The sequence below is a fragment of the Lampris incognitus genome, chromosome 12, assembly GCF_029633865.1.
Source record: "Lampris incognitus isolate fLamInc1 chromosome 12, fLamInc1.hap2, whole genome shotgun sequence".
Classification (NCBI taxonomy): domain Eukaryota; kingdom Metazoa; phylum Chordata; class Actinopteri; order Lampriformes; family Lampridae; genus Lampris; species Lampris incognitus.
Genome location: NC_079222.1, coordinates 11,405,972 through 11,423,700, shown reverse-complemented (window position 1 = coordinate 11,423,700; position 17,729 = coordinate 11,405,972). Strand labels below are relative to the sequence as shown.

Below are 17,729 nucleotides of genomic sequence, written 5' to 3'. Positions count from 1 at the left end.
TGGTGCCTCAAGTCTGTGTTCTGGAGCTTAATTAATTTTTCCGAGCTCGTGGGGGTGGAAATTTCAACAACCGAAAACAAAAGTGTTTACATAGCTGTGCACACGTAACACTTCAGATATCCTGTCCAAGAACAAATAATTCTGATCCCAAACAACTCCCTCCCATGGAGGAAGGAGGGAGCGAGGGCAGGAAGAGGAGCCGGGAGAGGAGATGATAAAGATAGAGGTGGCCTTATTTGAAACCAGATATTTGTCAGCTGCAAAATGGAATTTATTTATTTCTACCAGCGTGGACAGATCTGTGTGTGTTATTCCTCAACGCGGCGGTTTTCAACTCCCGGTTCTCCGGATGCGGCGCAACAGCTGGTATTTTTATTCTGCCGGGTTTGTTTGTTTGCCTTTGGGCTCAAGACAAAACTTGACATATTTCATCTCCAGGATGACCGGAGAGAAACATCTATCTCCGAGAATACTGGATCGAGATAAACTGCTCATGGTTGGGAGGATGGCTTTGCGCTGCGTCGCCCCCCTACTCAGTCAAGCACCCTGTGATCATCCCCAGAGATCACCACACCACCAAACTGGTAACTGCTCATTATCATGAGAAGGTCAGGCACCAAGGCCAAGGCCTCACCGTTAACGAGATCAGATCAAATGGTAACTGCTGGGGTGCCCAACTCCAGGCCTTGAGGGCCCTCGAGGCCTGGAGTTGGGCACCCCTGGGCTACTGGGTTCCAGGAGCCAACAGAGCTGTGGCACCCTATGTGCATCAATGTGGGACATGTGGGAAGCTCAGGTGACCCACGGAAGAACAGCGGACGGCTGATCTTCCGTCAGAACGTGTAGACCCATCACCACCATTCACATACTGTGGGATGGATCGTTTTGGCCCGTTCCTCGCCAAACAAGGGCGTACGGTCCACAAAAGATACGGCCTCCTGTTCCCATGTTTTTGCTCCCGGGCCATTCACACTGAGATGCCGGAAGACACGCCTGCAGATTCCTTCATCATCGGCCTGCGCCGCTTCATCGCTGTACGGGGATCAGTACGTCAGATTAGATGTGACCTGGGCAGTAACTTCGTAGGAGCCAAGAAGGAATTCACAGAAGCCCTCAGAGAGATGGGCACTGATCGGCCGACAGCATTTTTAGCCAAGAGGCAGTGTGGCTTCATCTTGAACGCACCTTGTTCAAGTCATGTAGGTTTGGTCTTTCAGCAGAGAACACACTTCTGAACAAGCCGACCAAGTGTAACCAAACCGTGGTTGCGCAAAAGAACTTTGCAGTGTTTCTAAGATGCTAGTCCAGATATACTACACATGTGTATGGCTGCCAAAATTCATTTTGGTGTCTGCAGGAATTGCTAAGTAAGCTCTGGTCTGAGTGGCATCAAACTACTTTGGATCTGTTATTTTGTTTTATGCAAATGAGACACTATCTAATCTATAGCATGTGTGTGTGGGTGTGTGTGTGTGTGTGTGTGTGAGGAGCAGCTATCTTACACAGAGTGGAAATAGCAGATAAAGGAGTCGGCCATCACAGTATTAAAAAATGCACCACTTCTCATGCGTGCAAACTGCTCCACTTTCCCTCCAGTGAATTTATGCTACACAAGTTGCAGCGGCCACATGAGCAGCAGCGAGTACTGAACAGGCCGCATGCTACTGCACCGTGCACCCTGCACTGCTTTGCACCAAGTCAAAGTCCTGATGCTTGAAAACTCACTTGACAAACAATATGGATTCTGATCCTGATGCTAATATGGTTAGACTGAAGCTAACAAGACATTACAGGCAGGTGTCACATACTTCACATGTCAAGGGACACGTGAGGTATGATTTTACGGGTAAAAGCCACAGAAGAGACATGTAATGTGATTTTAAAAAAAATAATTATGTGATAAATAATAGAAATAATAATAACAAAAAATAAATAATAATTAATCATAAACAATAAATAATAACAAATAGTAATATTAAATTAATTAATAATAATAAAATAAATAATAGATAATAATACACAATAAATGGTAATATTAAATTAATAATGATAATAATGTGATTTTACAAAGTGTTTTAAAAAGAGATTGCACTGATTTAAGGGGTGGGTGGGAGGACGCTCAACCTTAATTTGAGCCTCCTCCCACATTCCTCTACGTATGTTTTTATATTGATGTGTGTCACTTATTTAATATTGTGTTTTAAGCTTGTGCAGCACTTTGGTTCAACTGTGGTTGTTTTAAATGTGCTATATAAATAAACTTGACTTGACTTGACTTGACTTGACTTGACTTGACTTGACTTGACTTGACTTAATAAAGGGGGTGAAGCAGTCACAGCAGCCACTTCTTGCATAGCTCCACAAGCCACGGTAGCACAGCTTGATGGCAGGGACATGAGCTTTACCTAAGCTACAGACATAGCATAGCATCATGAAAGCTAGGCTATGGATCAATACCAGATCAGCAACCAGTAATCTCACATACAAATTGCATTAAAAAAAACTACAGTTAGAGATGTGAGTTTACTGTAACAACTAAAACAGAGCTAAGTGCCTGCACTTGGCTGCATAACGTGAACTGCTAGCCAGGACAGATTAGCATCTTGCTTAGGTGAGGCGAGACAGTTTCAAATGTTGCAGTTTCAAGACTGTTATCATCATAAAAGAGTCAAGCGGCATGGCTCAAGAGGTAGAGCGGGTCGTCCAGTAATCAGAAAGTCACCGGTTCGATCCCCAGCTCCCCCAAGATAGCGTGACAAGGTGTCCTTGAGCCAGAAACTGAACCCCTAACTGCTCCTGATGGCAGCCTCCACCACCAGTGTGTGTATGTGAATGGGTGAATGTGAGGCGTACACTAAACCAGAAAAGCACTGTATAAATGCAATCCATTATTTACAGCAAGAAGGTCGTGGGTTCGAGTCCCAGGATAGTCCAGCTCAACATTTCCAACAAAATCGGAGTCTGTCGAAGAAATCCTATCAGCTGATAAAACAGCCCATAGTTAAAAGCACGTGGCATTGTGTAAATTTTACATTTTGTGGGTTATGGAGCCTCACGTCCAGCCAAGAGACGCCGAGACGCACGTGGCCGCCATGTCATGGCCGCACAACGTCACTGCAGAAGCCAGAGAAATTCTCCGCAAATTAGCTATATTCATCTCGTGGTGATGTTGACCCCCCCCCCACCCACCCACCTCCGTTATCAGGAGGTGCAGATGAACTTGCCTTTCTGTGAAGGAGCTGTGACTGTGTCCCCCCTCCTCCTTCGATCTCGAAGCGGACGCTGTTGAAGAGCGCCACCGCATACTGCTGCTCGTACAGCTGGCCAAACTCCCCCATCACGTCCCTGGTTCGAACTGGGAAAAGTAAGGACAGGCACAAAAACCACGCACGCACACGCACGCACGCACACACGCACGCACACACACACAGCAATGCGTCATTATACAGTAATAACGCTGACAATGCTACACGTGTGTGCACGGTGTTTTGCAGAGTCACAGCGCGAGACGGCGTTATGGTCCATTAATAGTAAATGAAAACAATCAACACGACGTTGTTGCATTGCACAGTAGGACACAACCACAGTAGCTCGAGTCTGACAGCGAGGGGGAGAGAAGGGGCGGCGCCGCAGGGTCAAGAAGACTGCGTCCAACATGAGGGACCAGATTTCAAGCCCTTGCCAACAGCGAGTGTCGCGAGGGCCGACACGCCAGGGTCGCGAGACTGGTTCGCGGAGCTTAACACGGACGCAGCCGGGATCGGTTCTTCAGGAAAAAGGTCCACGTAGTAAAGTGAAAGTGGGCCTTTGAGAGAGAGAAGACAGACGTTCCCGCGTTATCAGGACAATTTGACCTTTGCACTTTCACCGCCTGCAGCTGAGACGCTGTCGGTGGCGAGCTCTCCATCTTTTCATGCTGCATCGTTTTAGCCGAGGGGTTTTTGTTATGCACGCACACATCGACAGTGCTGCATTTGATTTGGTGCTGTTCTATTGTGCTGGGATCGATTGGTGATGCCTGCGGGCTCTGGGTTGTTTGATCGGGTCTGCCTTTGATGCTGGGTCAGTCTAAATAAAGAATGCCACGGAGAGGTTGTGTCGAGCGACAGCGCTGTGTCCTGACGTGATTTCTAAATACAATAGTTTTGTTTTTCAAACATTTTTTCCCCTTTACTCCCCAATTTATCCGGCCAATTACCCCTTTCTACGTGCCGTCCCGGTCGCTGCTCCACCCCCTCTGCTGATCCGGGGAGGGCTGCAGACTACCACATGCCTCCTCCCATACACGTGGAGTCGCCAGCCGCTTCTTTTCACCTGACAGTGAGGAGTTTCACCAGGGGGGCCGTAGCGCGTGGGAGGATCACGCTATCCCCCCCCCCGTTCCCCCTCCCCCCTGAACAGACGCCCCGACCGACCAGAGGAGGCGCCAGTGCAGCGACCAGGACACTTACCCACATCCGGCTTCCCACCCGCAAACATGGCCAAGCCGGAGGTAACCAGGGAATTCGAACCTGCGATCCACGTGTCGGTAGGCAACGGAATAGACCGCTACGCTACCCGGATGCTAGCCAAGGCATTTTTGCAAAAATGTTGTGGCGAGGCACACAGGTAAATACACACTGGGTCTGTCTGAACCCCAAACACGGAGGACACCTTTTTCCAATAAAACTCATCTGACAGCATGGGGGGGGGGGGGAGGGGAGGGGGAGGGATACGTGCCAGAAAAGCAGCCGGTTCAACTGCATGATTCACTATAATGTCAAACAGGCCTATTCCAAACACCCCCTTACCCCCCAGAACCTCCACCCCCGCATCCATGATACAATAACAAATGTATCAGCGTTATCTTGGGTTGTCCACATCCTTCCCCCTGCTCGACTCTCGGTTGCATTCTTTTCCAACTCGTAATCAAAACTGCGAGAGATACATGTGGGGGAAGACTGGGGCGAGACTGCTCGACAACGCGCGACAATACAAGCCGACATCAGTCGACGCTGGGGGAAATGCGGGTTTGAGGCCGGATCAATCTGTCCATCGCAGTCAGGCCCTGACGCCGCTGACTATAAGATGTTTACTGACGGGGGCCGAGACAGGAAGGAGGAAGCGGGCCAGCTGTAGGAGAGCAGGAAGGAAAGAGCTGACAGGGCAGGATAGCGAGAAAGTGATGGAGGTGGGACAAGGACAGTGGCGGGACGACGCACAACCCCACCACCATCACCACCATCACCGTCGCAGAAACACACAATACACACATATCCCATAAATCACCAAGGTACGACAGAAGATTCCCAACTGATCCCACCTATTTAAATCCGTCTGACACGTGAAGGTTGGGGGGGGGGTGGAGGATATAGTTTGATAAAAGGTTTTGTTGGAAACCTGGATTGTGCAGCAAATTCAATACTTCACACACACACACACATACATACCATGTCACCCTATACTTGTGGGGACCCCCCCCCCTTCGTGGGGCTACATTCATTCCCAGCCCTTAACCCTAACCCTCGCCTTAACCTAATCTTGATTCTAACCTTAACCCTAAACCCAAGTCCTCACCCTATAATGGACCATTTTCCTCATGGGAACCCATCAAAAGTCCCCACAGGATAGGTGGTTTCAGGTTTCATCTGCCCTAATGGGGACCAAATGTCCCCCATTAGGGCAGCTCATTATCAGTGAGAGTCCAAACATTCCCAGTGTGAATGAGATAATCTTCACCACAGGATGGGATTCCCGGTAGACGCAGTGACCTACCCAGGGGGTTGGTTGAGTGGACAATTTTTAGGCCACCCCGCCCGCCCAATTAGGGTGAGCAGTGTGGTCCCTGAATAGGGCTGCTCAGTAACACTGGGGTCTGCCGAAAGCAGCTGCCTTTCAATCCCAGCTGCTAGTGAGCATATACCCCATGCCACTGATGCGCAGGGCTCTGGCTAGGAGCCCCCAGGCCACTCTACCCTGCTCCCACCACCAGACACCCCAACACCACCAGACTTCAACCGGATATAAGGCCAGATACTGTACACCATGGCCAGAGGTGGAGACCTACAAAAGGAGGTTTTTAGAGTGCCACAGGGGGTGTGCAGTCCTCATTAGCGCTGTCTTTGCCATGACAGGTTGGTCCTGGTGGGAAGGGCTTATACCCAGGATGACCAGTAACCCATCATGACTGCAGGAGGCTGCCGGAAACTCCAGACTGCCGAAGAACCGCCCAATGTGGCCCACCAAACACGGTGCCTTTCTCTGGAGGTGTGCTCCCCTGGCCTTGGTCTCAATATATTTCCCACAAGGCAGCGGGGCAGTGGTTGGCTATGAACAGCCTCTGTGGACCACTGCGGCTCCGAGATCCCCTACCAAAATTGTCTGAGGCCGTGAGGCGCCCAGTTGCCGTGCATGGCCACGAGGAGGCATGGCAGAGGTCTTGGCGAAGGAGAGGCTACGTACTGGCGGGGGAAGGCTTACGCACTGGGCTGCTTCCTCGTTCACCACAAGGGCTAGCCAGCGGCAGCTAGCTGTAAGCGTGCATCTAGCCTATAGCCTAGCCGTGTCAGGAAACACCGAGGGCGGTCTGACAGGATGCAGTAGCAGGGCAGGCTAAGCTAACTGCTAGCCCATGCAGACCAGCAGTTCTGACAGTCACCCTGGTGTTTGTTCTCTCAGACAGTGATTTTTTTATTTATTCATTTTTGTTGGTAGTTTGATATGTGTGTTCTTGTAGTTTTTAGGTATGTGTTTCTGTCTTTGTGTTGCACTGCTGTGGGCTGGGGGAAACGACAAATAATGTGTTCCTGATTCCTGATCTTTCCTCTAACTACTGCACTACTGCACTAGACGCATCACACCACCCTGTGCAACACACACACACACAGACACACACAGACAAATGAGCAATTGATGTAGAAGCAGACAAGCGAGCACAAAAAGACCCACATATACGCAAAGGTAGACAAGACACAGACAGACGGACAGAAAAACAGACAGATAAATGAACACAGACGCACCGAAAAGCGGGGACAAAGACAAACACGCTGAAGAATGGAAGCAGTGGCAAGTCGTATTTCAACTGGCCAGGCTTCAAATGGAGGCCTGGCTGGAAGGCAGCTGTAAAAACACACAGTCACAAAGGCTGAACAACATCAATACAACTACAAGCCCATTTCAAGCTATCAGTGTATACCAGGGGTTTGCACTTACGTATAGTTTAGGCATTTCGCTGTGGTTCCCATGAGGAGTGCACCAGTGAGGCACAAAAATAACAAAACTGAAGAGATAGTAGACTTAAGTGTTGAAGAATGGGGTGGATTTACAAATATCTTATAAAACATAGTTGTGAATAAATAACTGCCACTGTGGATAGCTAAGTAATTTTCGTGTCACATCGGTGTGCAATTTCTGTTTCCTCATGTTATCACATGTACTGTGTCTACCGCACTGTACCTTTAAGCTACAGGCACAGCCTTTATGTCTAGCACCTGTCTCTCAATGAGGCCCATTGCAACTGGTGATTAAATTATTTCCCATTTCGAACCGTAGCTTATTTCAGATGTCACAACAACACTACCAGAATATCAAATCAGAGGCTGAGATGATGAATATTTCAGTGGACAAGAGCGGCGCAGCAGCCCGTCACATGTCTCGGTCGTCCTGCAACCCCCGTGCATGGACACCTATCAGCGGAAGCTGAGCTGCAAGCTCTTCTTCCCTGTGATCTGCCATTAAAAGCCCAAGTGGTCTTTCTGTCACCAGATAGTCAGGAGGTTTCCCCCGAGTGTGGAAGAAATTAAAGGCCCCTGGTCACACCACATGTATAAACAATTACTGAAATCTGATTTACAGTAGAGTGGTGCAGTGAATATAATCGCGGTCCTGCGGGTTGGGTTGGTTGTGGAAACAATTCTGCCCGAGTTGGGAATTCGGGTTCCCGTATGGCCACCCAGGCTGTTAGTAGATGGACTCTTAGATAAACTGAATTACACATGTTATCAGTCACTTACGAATCCATGTTATGATTATTTTAATGATCATTATATCCTTACGTGAGCATATATTCAACACAGTATCAAAGTGTGATCCTTGTGGACCTATGAGATCTGCAGAAAAAGCCTTTTAGCTTTTTCATAAACAGACCAAGACTTAAGCGAAGGCTTATGGGCCTGCTTTCGGAGTCTGGAGTGCTTTTCCCTTGAACCCGAGGGCAAACCGTAATGCCTGCTCGTGCCGGTGTCTCACATTACATTGAGTTTCAGTCTACAAGATGTTTTCTATAAATAAATGAATTTTGAGTTAGGAAGACCAAGTGAGAAAATTTTTACTAGTGCACAAACTATAGAGGATTGTGCAAAGTAATACTGGGAATTAAGGTGACATGGTTGGTGCCAACACACATGGTGCAGAGAGAGACAACAGTACCCTCACATGCAATACCAGAGACAGTGGAGGACACAGAGTAAACAGTAAACCGTGTGTATCGCTCTACAAAGAAGCCTTGCATGATTCTTGTAAAACTGTGAGCCATTTTGCATTTTGCCAGTTTAACTGTGATCTCTTTTCTCCTATTCAAGGTACTTTCACAGACGGGTAGAGGAGGACGAGGTTGTTGCTGCATGTGCAGAATCACTGGAAGTCCTTTGCTGCTCTTTTCCTCACTCTTATGCTATGTAGCTTCTTCACGATGAGTAACTTCTTAAACCATTGTGCAATAATACAACACTCGAGTGTTAACTTGGGAAACTGAAACGATCTGAAACACTGAGCTCCTCCAGTTGCCACAGTGGGGGATGTTATTTATTGAGCTTTCACAGCAAAGCAGTTCCTCCTATTATGTTTGAGCCATTGCCTCGCGAGACAGACCAATCTTGTGGTCGATCGCATTGAACTTTCACTGCAGACTGAGACTGAGTCCAAAAATGGATGTTCCAGTCACACAGCATTTGGACTCAGGGCAGCAGAATTGTGGACAGTGATGCCATCAGTGGCGAATGGCAGAGCTGAGCTGAGGGAGTCATGTCTTAGGTCAAGTTGAATGACGGGGGCACAGTGTGCCAAATTCTTAGCGTGTATCTGATGTTGTCATAGAAATCACTAACTGTTATAGGATTTATGACTTTAACCTCTACTGGAAGATAGTGGTACCAACCAGCATCACATAGCACTACATTTGAATCATATAGTGACTATATGATGTCATAGTCGTAGTAGTAGGTAGTAGTAGTAGTAGTAGTAGTAGAAGAAGAAGTAATAGTAGTACATTTGCTATACAGTAATCATATTATAGCGGGGCTGTATAAAGTAGTGTTAGTTCATTTGCTACATAGAAATCATATAATTTTTGTACTATATGAAGTAGTAGTAGTAGTAGTAGTCGCAGTAGTCGTAGTCGTAGTAGTAGAAGTAGTAGTAGTAGTAGTAATAGTAGTAGTAGTCGCAGTAGTCGTAGTCGTAGTAGTCGTAGTAGTAGTAGTAGTAGTCGCAGTAGTCGCAGTCGTAGTAGTAGAAGTAGCAGTAGAAGTAGTAGTAGTAGTAGTAATAGTAGTAGTAGTAGTAGTAGTAGCAGTAGTCGCCCGAGAGCTGAGAAGATTCCAGATTGATATTGTCGCACTCTCTGAAACCCGATTGGCCGACCAAGGGCAGCTGAAAGAGGAGAAGGGTGGTTACACTTTCTTCTGGAAAGGCAAAGCAGCTGGTGAGCTGAGGATCTATGGTGTGGGCTTTGCCATAAAAACAGCCTCATTTGCAACCTTGCTGAGCTTCCGCTGGGCATCAATGAACGCCTGATGACAATACGACTGGCGCTTGTAAATAACCAAAGCATCACTGTCATCAGTACACATGCTCCAACACTAGACTCACAAGATGAAGTAAAGGAGACCTTCCATGCCGACCTGGACAATGTTCTCACTGAAGTCCCCGGGGAGGATAAGCTCATCCTGCTTGGAGATTTCAATGACAGAGTGGGACATAATTACCACTTGTGGAGAGGCATAATTGACAAGGAAGGAGTTGGAAACACAAACTCCCATGGTATCCTGCTGTTAACAACATGCTCAGAACACAGCCTAACCATCATCAACACACTCTTCCACCAGAAGAACAAATACAAAACCACCTGGAGGCACACTCGGTCTAACATTTGGCACCTCACTGACTACATTGTCATCCATCAGAGTCCGGCACGAGGTACTTAACACCAGAGGGATGATCAGTGCAGATGACTGCTGGATTGACCACCGCCTTATCTACTCCACCCTATCCATCCATATTCACTGGAAAAGAAGGCTGCAGAAAAAGCAGAGACGGCCAAAGCTCAACCTCCAACAACTTACTGATACCTCCTCTCGTCAACAGTTCAAGGCCATGGTCAGTACCACTGGGATATGCTCAGGACTGCAATCGCAGGCAACTTTAAAACCACTCTTGGACATAAGATGAAGAATCCAATTGGTTATGAATATCAAGAGGCACGTCTTTACCATTTGGCAGAATGACATCAACTGCCAAAATAAACAAGCTGCCCATGCAAGAGCAAAGTCAGCCATCCAAAGCCGGGTCAGGGAACTGAAGAACCAGGTGAATGAAGAAGGCCCTTGAGAGCCATCACCTTGTAGACCCTGGGGATACCAGAGGCTTCTTCAATGCTACTAAAGCTTTGTGTGTCTGACATTCTTCTGTAAGAAGTCAGGTTGTTGTGAAGTGTGTTGGTGTAGTGTTCTGTGCCTGTCACATCTCACTCTCAACCTTCACCACTGGCTAGCAGAAATGCGAACAGGAGAGCCGAGCGCATAAGTCGCTCCCTGCCAGTACATCGCCTCCCCAACAGCGAGCCCAATGTAGTGCCTCCTTATAGCGACACACGGTAACTGGGTACACCTTGGACCCTGGCTGACCTACAAGGGACTCGGAGGAGGTCCGGCCCCTACACATGCGGTACGCAGGCCCACCGGTGTGTGGATATTCCCTGATGCCCACGAACCAGCCCCCATCTATGAGTTAAATAGTACCACTGCCTAGTGGATACCTCGGGAGAGGAATAGGCTACGGGAGTAAACCCCTACAGAAAATCAACGTCTACAGTGCTGCTGTTTTTTGTGTTTCTTGCCCTTGTGTATCTGTCTAAGTGAGAGAGTACTGCTGGCATCATGTGTGGCTGCCACTTCTCCCTCTCATAGCCTCCCCCCCCTTCCCATCCACCCCTGTATGTTTGTGTTATGTTTATCTGTTGTCTTGTTTCACTGCCGTTTATTGTAAAGTGACGTTGAGTGTTAGAAAAGCGCTATATAAGTTTGATTTATTATTATTATTATCATTATTATTAAAGCAATATACAGTCCCAGCCATCACCATCGAAACCCCCTTCACTCCAAAGATGGGCACACATTGCTAACAGACAATGCGTCAATCAAAGAGAGGTGGAAAGAGCACTACCAGGCTCTTTTGAACCGGGACTCGAGCCCTGAGATGGATGCCCTCCAATAACCTTCTCAGCAACCCAAAGAAGAGGACATGGTAGCACCACCTAGTCTAAGGGAAGTCCAGGATGTCATCAGGAACATGAAAATCAACAAGGCTGCTGGTCCTGATGGCATACCGGCAGAAGTACTGGCAGGTGGACCTACACTCCTCAGACATATCCATGCCCTGCTATGTAAAACATGGGGAAAATAGGCCATCCCTGTGCAATTTAGGGGTGCAATCATTGTCTCTATCTTTAAGAAAGGGGACAAAGTTGAGTGTGGAAATTACCGTGGCATTTCCCTGCTTTCCACCACAGGGAAAGCCCTGGCTAAGGTCTTGGCCAACAGACTCCCCACAATATCAGAGGAAACTCTGCCAGAATCCGAGAGCGGTTTTTGCCCTAACAGACACACCATGGACATGATTTTACCACTCGCCAACTCCAAGAAAAAGCCCTGGGACAGAATTAACCATTGTACATGGCCTTTAAAGACTTAACCAAAGCTTTTGATTCTGTGAACCGCCAGGCCCTCTGACAAGTTCTGTCAAAAATAGGCTGCCCTGACAAATATATCAGAGTACTACGACTACTACATGACAGCTAGAGTAGTCAGCAATTATGGAGATGAGACAGAATCCTTCAAGGTCCACACAGGAGTCAAACAAGGCTGTGTCATTGCCTCAACCCTGTTCTCTGTTTTCCCTGCCACCATCCTCCACCTCACGGGTCTCAATCTGCCTCAGTGAGTCAAAATCATGTAGAGGACTAATGGGAATCTTCTGAATCTTAACAGATTCAGAGCTAAAGGTAAAACCACCACCACATCCATCATAGAGCTGCATTATGATGATGGCAACGCCTTAGTGTCCCCATAGAAGAGGCACTACAGAGCATACTTGAAGTCTTTCCAAAGGCATATAAGCAGCTTAGCCAGGCCATTAACATAAAAAGACCCATATATCCTCTACCAACCTCCACCCAACAGAAATATGCCTGCTCTCCCCCCATCCATCTCTGTAGACATCACCAGACTCGAAAACGGGAAACAGTTCCCATATCTTGGCAGCCTTCTCTCCTCCAAAGCCAACATTGACATTGAAATACACCATCGTCTCAGTTGTGCCAGGCAGGCCTTCTCAAGACTGAGTAATAGGGTTTTTGAAAACCGCGACCTTCAGGCCAGAAAAACAATTCTGGTGTACAAAGCAGTAGTGCTGCCCGCTGAACTGTATGGGTCAGAAACCTGGACCACATATAGCAGGCACCTGAAGGCACTCAAGGCATACCAACAGCGATGCCACAGGAAGATTGTTACAATAAGCTGGGAGGATAAATGCACCAACTTCAGCGTCCTCAAGCAGGCCAACATGCCTACTATAACTGCCACCATCGCACAACATCAGCGGAGATGGACTGGCTATGTCCGCCGCATGTCTGACTCTCGCATCCTGAAACAAATCCTTTACTCTCAGCTGGTGACAGGATGCTGTGCCCCAGGAGGACAAAAGAGCGATATAAAGATAGCATCAAGGCCCACATCAAAAGGCCTGGCATCGACCTCAACACCTGGGAACAAGCAGCAAAAAACAGGGAGGCCTGGAGACTGGCTGTCCATGAGGGTGCTGGGCGCTACAACCACGACCTCCACTGTGCTGCTGAAAACAAGCACAGACCCCGAAAGGAACGAGTTCCAAGAAAGGCCCAAACCACATCCTCAACCACGTCTTCATACCCTTGCCCACATTACCCCAAAATACGAGGCTCCGGGATCGGCCTCTATGCCCACCTGAAGACCCAACAAGCACCTAGAAGGCGGACCGTCATACTCGACCCCGAGTAGTAGCATGATGATGAGTAGTAGCAGTAGTAGTAGTAGTAGTAGTAGAGTAGTGGTAGTAGTAAATGTCCTACATAATAATCATATCATAGTTGTACTACTAAATAAAGTAATGGTAGTTCATCTGTTACATAGTAATCATATCGTAGTACAACTATAATATGATTACTATGTAGTGAATGAACTACCGCTACATGAAGTAGTAGTAGTAGTAGTAGTAATAGTAGTAGTAGTACATTTGCTTTTTGCTATACATTAATCATATCAAAGCCAAGAGTGCGTGTCATGTCAAGTGTATTAGTGTAATTGTGCCATAGAGCATAAGTAGGCAGGGAATATGAGCACACGTGTCATTTCTGAACTGTGTATTTGACTCCTATCAGTTTCCAAATCTTTTACTGGGCTGTCCACTTCTCGGATGGGCCCACTCACTATTTTGGAATTGCCTGGGTGTGGTGAAGACCCTGTCTCGGTAGACTGGTCCGGCTTGCGAGGCAGTTTAAACTGAGGACGGCCCCAGAGACCTTAACCTCAGCTCACAATCGACCCATTGAGCTGGGCTTGATGATGGCGAGATGAGGTAATGAGCTCCTCCTTAAGGTCGTTCTCATCGCCGCAGGGTTGACCTCGTATCGTCTAGCGTTTGTTTAGCGGTACAAAATGCTGGGAGGCAGTCCAACCCCCACCACCCCCCCCCCCCCCCCCGTGCATCGCTTTCACTGGGACATCAGAGACACATCATCCGGACGTGAGGCAGTTGGGCAGCTGGGTAGCAAGAAGTGCTGTGGGTTTTACATGCAGGGAACAGAGGAGGAAAGAGGCGCCATGTCCCTGAGGTGCGCCCCTGGTCAGGGCTCCAAAAAAGCGCCTCGTAGTATCTCTCAGGAAGTCTAATATCCACCCACAGATTAAGGGGGTTTTGCTGGGGCCGTTTGCTGTGGAGCGTTTCGGAGTTGGCAGCTTCAAGCTCAGGACTGGAGTCAAGGGACAGGATCCTGGCATGAGCGAAGGTGGCCCAAGTTGTCCAGGACAAAGCGGAGACCCGCCATAACTGCTTGGCTTGCCTATCCGATCTGCCCCGTGGACACGTCTGCGACTTCTGAAAGACGAGGCCTGTGAAACGTTCGTACCACAAAGCGAGAACAGTAAATCGCCAGAAACTTAATTTCAGTGTTTTCCGTCTGTAGCCCGAAAAGATACACATCTTCCTCCATCCTGAGCACAGGAACAATGATGATTGTCTAACTTGAAAATTAATAAGAGGTTTTTTTTTGTGTGTGTGAACATTGAGTGACTGTAGACTCTGGAGAGGAATGAATAATGAAACCGCAGAAGAACCAGATGATAGCCAGATAAGGGAGGAAGGGGGGGGGGAAGCTCTGTGTGCCCCCACAACAACAGATATGGATGTGTGTTATGTATTTTTGTATCAGTGTGTGTGTGTGTGTGTTTGCCTAAAATGTCCAGGGTACATTCCTCAGCCTAACAAAATGTCAGTAACTGAGTAATCAAACCCAACAAAACACACATGTATTGAAGAACACAACTCTGGGAACTGGGAACAATTTCTTTCTTAAGACAACACAATGTACCAGCAACACTCAATTTACAAGCACAAATTTTCTTTTTTCTTTTTGAGGGGGGGGGGGTTTCCCCCCTTTTTTTCCCCCAATTGTACCCGGCCAACTACCCCACTCTGCTCCACCCCCTCTGCCGATCCGGGGAGGGCTGCAGACTACCACCTGCCTCCTCCGATACATGTGGAGTCGCCAGCCGCTTCTTTTCACCTGACAGTGAGGAGTTTCACCAGGGGGGTCGTTGCGCGTGGGAGGATCACGCTATTCCCCCCAGTTCCCCCTCCCCCCCCCCCGTACAGGCGCCCGACCAACAAGAGGAGGTGCTAGCGCAGCGACCAGGACACAACCAATTGTGTCTGTAGGGACGCCCGACCAAGCCGGAGGTAACACGGGGGATTCGAACCGGCGATCCCCGTGTTGGTAGGCAACGGAATAGAGCAAGCACAAATATCTTTTCAGTATAAATGTATTTCAGTGACTTCCCCTTAACTCCACTTTTTTTTTTATAATTCAAGTTTTTCTGTGTTTATGTGTGTGTTGGTTCGAGGATACAATGAACGAATGGACCATCACTCATCTGTAAGAGTGGATGGACCATCACTCATCTGTAAGGATGGATGGACCATCACTCATCTGTAAGGGTGGATGGACCATCACTCATCTGTAAGGATGGATGGACCATCACTCATCTGTAAGGATGGATGGACCATCACTCATCTGTAAGAGTGGATGGACCATCACTCATCTGTAAGGATGGATGGACCATCACTCATCTGTAAGGATGGATGGACCATCACTCATCTGTAAGAGTGGATGGACCATCACTCATCTGTAAGGATGGATGGACCATCACTCATCTGTAAGGATGGATGGGACCATCACTCATCTGTAAGGATGGATGGGACCATCACTCATCTGTAAGGATGGATGGGACCATCACTCATCTGTAAGGATGGATGGACCATCACTCATCTGTAAGGATGGATGGGACCATCACTCATGAGTAAGGTTGGACGGACCATCACTCATCTGTAAGGATGGATGGACCATCACTCGTCAGTAAGGGTGGATGGACCATCACTCATCTGTAAGGATGGATGGACCATCACTCATCTGTAAGAGTGGATGGACCATCACTCATCTGTAAGGATGGATGGACCATCACTCATCTGTAAGGGTGGATGGACCATCACTCATCTGTAAGGATGGATGGACCATCACTCATCTGTAAGGATGGATGGACCATCACTCATCTGTAAGAGTGGATGGACCATCACTCATCTGTAAGAGTGGATGGACCATCACTCATCTGTAAGGATGGATGGGACCATCACTCATCTGTAAGGATGGATGGGACCATCACTCATCTGTAAGGATGGATGGGACCATCACTCATGAGTAAGGTTGGACGGACCATCACTCATCTGTAAGGATGGATGGACCATCACTCATCAGTAAGGGTGGATGGACCATCACTCATCTGTAAGAGTGGATGGACCATCACTCATCTGTAAGGATGGATGGGACCATCACTCATCTGTAAGGATGGATGGGACCATCACTCATGAGTAAGGTTGGACGGACCATCACTCATCTGTAAGGATGGATGGACCATCACTCATCAGTAAGGGTGGATGGACCATCACTCATCAGTAAGGGTGGATGGGACCATCACTCATCAGTAAGAGTGGATGGAGCACCTGGGCTTGGGAGAGGTTCATAAAATTCAGAGAGAAAAAAAAACAGAAAAGAAGGGTAGTCATAGCATACCAGCAATGACATCAGGTAGCCAGTGTGTGTGTGTGTGTGTGTGTGTGTGTGTGTGTGTGTGTGTGTGTGTGTGGTCTCACATTGTGTACATATACACGTATGAGGGAGGATGTCACCCCGTGAGAATGTGCTTCAGCCAGCAAGTATGAAGAAATCACGTCGTTTTAGCGACACACTGTAAGCATGACTCCCAAAGCACAAACGCTGACTAGACCAAACACCTACAACCCCCCCAACACACACACACACACACACACACACACACAAACGCACGCGCACGCAGAGCTAGACGGTTGTTGCGTTGGCCTATTAATCCTGAGACATGTTGCTACCTGCCGTACCTACGCAGCTTCCCTTCACTATCTTCTTCATCGCTGCTCCCAAACCCGCCTGTTCAACTGCTCTCCTGCAGCGAAGACAGGCGAGCGCGGAGGCCACTTGGATTTGCGGTGCGGCTGAAGAGGAGCAACACCGCAACCTTGGCTAGACTTCTAATTCCCACCTCCTCTAGTAAAACTGAACTTGGGCGCCGCGAGGCGTTATGAATAGTGGAAAATGTCGTTTTAACACTACATAGGCTATGATGGTACACTCCCTATGTCATAAATGAATTATCTTCCTGTCCTCCTGGCCCCACGTGCAGACCTGTTAGTGAATACCACAGGGCACATCGGGCTACTCCAGCGGTGTGCAGTTGAATCAGGAATCAGGAATCAGGAATCAGGAATCAGGAATCAGGAATCAGGAATCAGGAATCAGGAATCAGGAATCAGGAACACTTTGTCGTTTCATTTCATGGACTTGCGTCCATGAAATGAAACGACAAAGTGTTCCCACCAGCCCACAGCAGTGCAGTACGAAGACAAAAACACATGTCCAAAAACTACAAGACCTACAAGAACTACTATCCAAACTAACACATATATCCAAACTAAACAAAAAAATCACTGCCCAAGGGAACGAACACCAGCCAGGATGACTGTCAGAACTGCCGGTCTGCATGGGCTAGCAGTTAGCTTAGCCTACCCCGCTTCAGCGTCCTGTCAGACTGCCCTCGGTTTTTCTTCTTCGGGCACAGCTCCGGGCAGGGCCGTGG

General features: G+C 48.1%; 1 protein-coding gene across 1 annotated transcript in view; it reads right to left on the bottom strand.

The window, feature by feature from the left end:
* The window catches only part of niban2a (niban apoptosis regulator 2a), a 62,032-nt gene that overhangs the window by 41,878 nt on the left and 2,425 nt on the right, over positions 1-17,729 (bottom strand). Inside the window, exon 2 of the mRNA XM_056290363.1 lies at positions 3,225-3,355. Within this exon, the coding sequence (XP_056146338.1) occupies positions 3,225-3,355 (131 nt within the window). The remainder of the gene's footprint in view (positions 1-3,224; positions 3,356-17,729) is intronic.